The 6,531-nt window shown below is 36.3% G+C and overlaps 1 protein-coding gene across 1 annotated transcript; it reads right to left on the bottom strand.

Annotated features, from left to right (window-relative positions):
* Positions 1–3,761: 3,761 nt before the first annotated feature.
* On the bottom strand, positions 3,762–5,757 carry LOC134248702 (uncharacterized; the record flags this gene model as incomplete). Its single annotated transcript, XM_062731106.1, has 2 exons — positions 5,724–5,757; positions 3,762–4,126 (listed from the first exon to the last, which is right to left on the bottom strand). Coding segments are annotated over exons 1-2 (399 nt in total), but the record flags the coding sequence as incomplete, so codon positions are not given.
* Positions 5,758–6,531: the final 774 nt, after the last annotated feature.

A 6,531-nucleotide genomic window follows, 5' to 3' on the forward strand; every position in this document is an offset into this window, starting at 1 on the left:
AGCCCTGAAAATGACAACATTCTAGCTTTTGTCGTTTTTGAGTTTTTGTGTCGACAAAATGGTCACTAAAAATTCGTTTAAAAAGGGGCAAACTTCCACCGGAAGTTAATTTTTAAGATTTGAACAAAAAAGGATCATCTTCAGATCAAAACATATTATCACTGAAAATTTCATTAAAATATATCAAACCGTTTTTGAGATATCGTCTGCACAAAAATTGAAAAAGAAAAAGTGGAATAATAATAATAATAATAATAATAAAAGTGAAAAAGAAACAATACAATAATAGAAGGGTCTTCCGTTGGAGACGGAAGACCCTAATAAGAATAATAATAAGAAACAGTAGAATCACTATAAGGTCTTCCGTGAAGACGGAAGACCTTAATAAGAAACAAGAGGCCCATGGGCCTTATAGGTCACCTGAGCATTATGCAACAACTTTCCAGTGATTAAATTTAATTCATCATAACAATACACTTAGCAGTTGCTTAGTTTGTTTACTCAATACCCATACACAAGGTAGGGGAACAAAAAATGCATTTCAACTAATCAGTTATATTCAGCAATAATCAGTAGTGCCCCTACTACACATGAACCCCTGACCCTTAGGCCTTGATATTTGATTAATACCAAGGAGCAGATTTCAAACCATTCATTCATTTTCAGTATATAAGTACACCCCCCCATATTACCCCTGACCCTGGGGCCTTGAAATTCACAATTCTGGAAGATTAGGGCCCTTGTAGATAATAACTATATAGGTAGTTCATCTGCTTAATACCCTAGAGCTGAGAAGAAATTTTTTAAAGATTTAATGAATTTTCACTATATAATCTATAGAGCCCTGCACTAACACCAAAACCCCTGACCCTGGGGCCATAAAATTCATAATTTTGGTAGAGGCACTCTTGCTCATCATTATTATGCACTTAGTTCGTTTATTTAATACCCAGGAGCAATGAAGAAGATTTTCAAAGAATTCCTGTATTTTCACTATATAATCAATAGAGCCCCACCCTAACACCAGAACCCCTACCTGGGGCCATAAAATTCACAATTTTGGTTGAGGCACTCTTGTTCATCATAACTATGCACTTAGTTAGTTTATTTAATACCCAGGAGCACAGAAGAAGATTTTGAATTCATGTATTTTAACTCCATATCTTTTGACCCCCCCCCCCCCCTAGCACTAGAACCCCTGACCCTGGGGCCATAAAATTCACAATTTTGGTAGAGGTACTCTTGCTCATCATAACTATGCACTTAGTTTAATTAAATACCCAGGAGCAGAGAAGATTTTCAAAGAATTCATGTATTTTCACTATATAATCAATAGAGCCCCCCCCCCTAATACCAGAACCCCTAATCCTGGGGCCATAAAATTCACAATTTTGGTAGAGGCACTCTTGCTCACCATAACTAGGCACTTAGTTAGTTTATTTAATACCCAGGAGCAGAGAAGAAGATTTTCAAAGAATTCATGTATTTTCACTATATAATCAATAGAGCCCCACCCTAACACCAGAACCCCTGACCCTGGGGCCATAAAATTCACAATTTTGGTAGAGGCACTCTTGCTCATCATAATTATATACTTAGTTAGTTTATTTAATACCCAGGAGCAGAGAAGAAGATTTCCAAAGAATTCATGTATTTTCACTATATAATCAATAGAGCCCCACCCTAACACCAGAACCCCTGACCCTGGGGCCATAAAATTCACAATTTTGGTAGAGGCACTCTTGCTCATCATAACTATGTACTTAGTTAGTTTATTTAATACCCAGGAGCAGAGAAGAAGATTTTCAAAGAAATAATGCATTTTCACTACCTACTTATTTAGCCCCGCCCTAGCACTAGAACCCCTGACCCCAGGGCCATGAATTTCACAATTTTGGTAGAGGACTCATTGCTGATTACATTCATGCAAACAGTTTGACTGCTTGATGCCCAGGAGTAAAGAAGAAGATTTTTAAAGATTGCATTAATTTTAGTGGTTTTGGCCCCACCCCTCAGGCCCCTGGGGGGCAGGGATCATGAAATTCACAATTTTTGTTCCCCTTCACCCATAGATGCTTTGTGCCAAATTTGGTTGAAATTGGTTCAGTGGTTGCAGAGAAGAAGCTGAAAATGTTCAAATGTTAACGCACAACGCACGAGCACGACGCACGACGCACACGACGGACGAAAACGGATAGCAATAGGTCACCTGAGTTTACTCAGGTGACCTAACAATAGAATCACTATAAGGTCTTCCGTGAAGACGGAAGACCTTAATAATAACTAGATACGATCTCGTTGCGAGCAACGAGAGGTCTTCCGTCAGATTCAGGAAAAAAAAACTTGTAAAATCGAACTAAAAAGTGATTCAAATTTTGATCACAAGGAGGGGGAGAATCCAGGTCGCCAACGTGAATGCGCATTTTTTTCTCTTTTCTCCCCAACGCGCGAACCATTTAGCTATTGGGAATACTGCTTTAAATATACTTGTGTATACTTTTGCAACAGTACACCTGTCTAAGAATCATAAAAGTCGGGACACTATTCATAATTTCGTGTCAAACGCCACGCATAAATATTCGCACCTTTTCTTTGTACTGATTTATTAAAGAGGTGCAATAGCTTTTAATGAAATTAATTAAATAAAACATTCTTATCACTTTTATTTTATTTCGGCATTAGGAAAGTATATTTAACACATTGTACACATTACATATCGTATCTAGCCCAGTAACACTAAAGCAGTGAGACGTAAATTAAGTTTTTTTAAGATTGACACTGAATTGCAACATTCTACTACGTGAGAGTCCAAGTAGTTTTTTGCATTTCATGTATCCTTATGTCAGAATGGTTTAATCAAACGTTCAGCTGCCTCCATAAGCCCCTACTCGCGAAATGTCGGAGTTGACAGAGACAGCCGCCATCTTGGGCCCGCTTCAGATTTTCAAATATTAATATCTAGAGTTCAGATTAACCAATATTAAAACAACTTATATAGTAAGCATCAATAGAAGTGTCTCTATTAATATTCCAAAAATAAATGAAAAATATTGAAAAACAAAGAAAGTTGAAAATTTGGACTTTTTGAATTGGCTTCCGGTAGCGACAGGAAGTACTGACGACGAACGAAAAGTTGCGTCCTGGAAAGTATTGATCATCATCTATAAACTCTGAAAGTTTCACATTGATATCTTTTACCGTTTTTGAGTTTAATCGTAGACAAAATGTCATTTTAAAATCAGGAAAATGGTCCAAAACTTGGCACCAGAGAGGAATTTCCAAAAACTGTCTTGGAACTTTCAAGAGTATCTTACAACACATCTTTCCTGAAAATTTCATGTAATTCTATCCAGTAGTTGTCCAGAAATCGTGTCAGAAAAATAATAATAATAATAATAATAAGAAACAGAGCAATAACTATAAGGTCTTCCGTGAAGCCAAACCTTAATAAGAAACCGAGTAAAAACAAAATGTTCCCAAACTCCGTTTTGGGGGAAAATAATAATAATAAGAAACAGAGTAAAAACAATATGTTCCCAAACTCCGTTTGGGGAACATAATAACCCAGGCCTCCATTGTTTCGTCCGTTGTTCTGTTGTACCTGTTCACTTTTAATATGACCCAGATCTTTAAAATTTGATTCTTTGAAAAAAATATTCTTATAGACTTTGAAAAAAAAAGAGAGGATTACACTATAAAGTATGTTAATTGCAGGCAGATATCAATCTGTAAGCAACAAAACAATAAATGGTAAATTATACCTGTCCATCAACACTCTTAAGACTTGTCTCCCCTTTTCCGCTCGGATGCAACATCCCTGCACAGTTGATAAGCAAATCTAATTTACCAAACTTTTCTGTTACATATTTAGAAACGTCCGAAATATCATTTTCCTTCGTGACATCCAACTTGCAAATATGGAGGCGATCATTGTTGCCCTTCAGTTGAGCCAGCTCACTTGATGAGTTTGGGTCTCGACATGTTGCTACCACTGTTGTTGCAGAGTTGCGCAGCAACAAGGTTTTGCAGAACTGAAGTCCGATTCCGCGGCTTGCGCCCTGTACTAGTGCAATGGCACTGACCCCTGACATTCTACTGAGTACACCTGGTTTCCGTACACCTGTACCTACAAAAAACACTTAATAATCGTATACACGTAAAAGAGTAAAAAGACCTAAACAAAAAAAATGGAGGGGATAATTAAGCGATTATATCTTAACATAGGTCTCTAGATGATTTATGACTAAACCATCAAATCAATAAAATGATACAGGACTTAAAATATAAATCAGGCAGACAGGAAAAAATTCATTTTCTTCCTGTTATCTTGTGTGTGTGTGGGGGGGGGGGGGGGGGGTTAAAAGCAATTTCATTTTGTGAGAAGGTGGCAGGGTGCATGTGTGTGTGTGTGTTTTAATGGTGGGGGTGGGATTGGTGGGTCGATCTTAAAGCCTAATAAGGAATTCTTGAAAAGGAAAGGCGATAAGGTGATTTTTTGTTCCCCGCTGAAAGTGGAGGATATTAATTTCGGTCTGTACTAATTGTCCATATGTCCGTCTGTAGTTTTTAAAAAATATCTCCTCCGCACTACTTTGGGTGTCCGATAAATTTAACCTTGTAGTATTGTTTCCCATGCAATAGCAAATTAACCCAAATTAAATTTGTATTTTCGAACATTTCTATACATTTTCTTTTATTCTGTTGATTGATTGATTGATTGATTTAAACGTAATTATTTATAAACGTGATACATTTATGAAACACCCCTTCACCCCCCACCCCACCCCACACCCCACACACACATACAAAGTAAAGGTGGATGTCGGCGAAAGCTACCCTAGTTGGTCTACTTTTGTAAAGAGAATAATATTCCTCTTTTAAACCACCTTTCAAAATTTTGGAAATATTCTTGAAATCCCATATAGCTTTTAGAATTTTGCAATAAGAATTAAAAACCCTTATATTCCCAGGACAAAATAAACCCCATTATTTTCAGGCTCGTAGTATATCGGGGGGGGGGCTAATTTGTTTTTTTTTTTTACATGTTATCAAAATATGAGTTTTATCTATACGTTAGAAGTACATCGATCTATACTTTACATAGTCGATCTCCTCGAGAAACAATTCATTTTACTAATTTATAGTATATAGGTCCCTATTACAACTGATAAATAATTCTCCAGTAAGAAGTGTTTTTCACTTGATTTTAGCACAAAAAGTTTTTTTTAATTATTCAACCCGGGGGGGGGGGAGGGGGGGGGGCGTCCGGGCCCTGGGTCCGCGTTTGACTCCAATAATCCTGGATCCACCATCAAAATCACAATTAAGGAAAAGACAACTCTCATCAACGAATGAAAAAATACAATGTGAAATACTATCTATGTTTTGATAGACTTAACAACATTTTGTAAACTTACCTTAAACTTTTTTCTGCTAAACTTTTGCACACAAAATGTCTAGAAGGCATAAAACAGATTTATGTAATTTACTCAATTAATCTCTAAATACAAAACCAATTCTGTACATAATGTTTTTTTCCGTGATGTTAATTATGAAATATTCTACGTATTAAGGCATCATTTTTTCATCTCAAGTCCGTCTGAAACACAACTGTTAAGTAAATGGCAAAACATTTTAACACCTCAAAAGGGTCACGAGGGCCTGACTTTTACGGAAATACGCAGTGCGCCATCATATTCTAATTTTACCTGATAATTTTCAACCAATCAGCAAGCCTGTAACAAACAGCGCCGCCATTTTCGATTTCAAAGGATCAAAAATGAAAACATTATGCGTGTTTACTTTCTAGATTTTTAGAAATCTTTTTAAATGATTTGTAAGAAGTACAAATGTGAATTTGGCATGTTAAAGACATTTTCATTATCATGCATTTAAGTGCGCTTTAAAAAGATTGGAGGCCGGAAGGAGTGACATGCTTCGATTTAGAAAGGTTGACAGAATAGTCGAAGCAGTTTTGAAAGTTTTACATTTTTGGATCTTGTTATTGTAAGTTTGAAGGTTATCAAAAGAGATAAATAATGCATTAATACAGTTTTATGTAATTTCTTGGTGTTGTGACATACGAATACGAAACTGCCCATTATGGCATATCTTCAAACATTTTCCTCAGATATTGATAGCCAAAATTTTAAAAAAAAGTTTTAGACTAATATGTTGACGGTGCGACCGCTAGAGCGACCTGCAAACTCTTCTATTGTTTTTTAAAATTTAGATCGAGCTCGTCAAACCGCACGTGACAGTTGGTGCGTCTAGACTCTGACGTCACATGACGTTGTCAATCTCCCATGCAGAGTTGTCGTTCGTTCCTTTCTCAGACACCTCTACAATGGGTTCATGTCAAGATTCTTTTTTACGAAACGTATAAAACATGACTTTTGCAGAATAGTTTCAAATTTAATTAATAGTTCTGGATTGATTTAGTAAATATCTATCTCAAAACTAAGACATAAGCATAGAAATTGAACTATAATGAATTAAAACAAACGCAATGTATGAGCCGATGGTAGAGAG

This window comes from Saccostrea cucullata, unplaced genomic scaffold (assembly GCF_032062105.1).
Source record: "Saccostrea cucullata isolate Sc308-1 unplaced genomic scaffold, CSIRO_AGI_Scuc_v1 ctg19423, whole genome shotgun sequence".
NCBI lineage: Eukaryota > Metazoa > Mollusca > Bivalvia > Ostreida > Ostreidae > Saccostrea > Saccostrea cuccullata.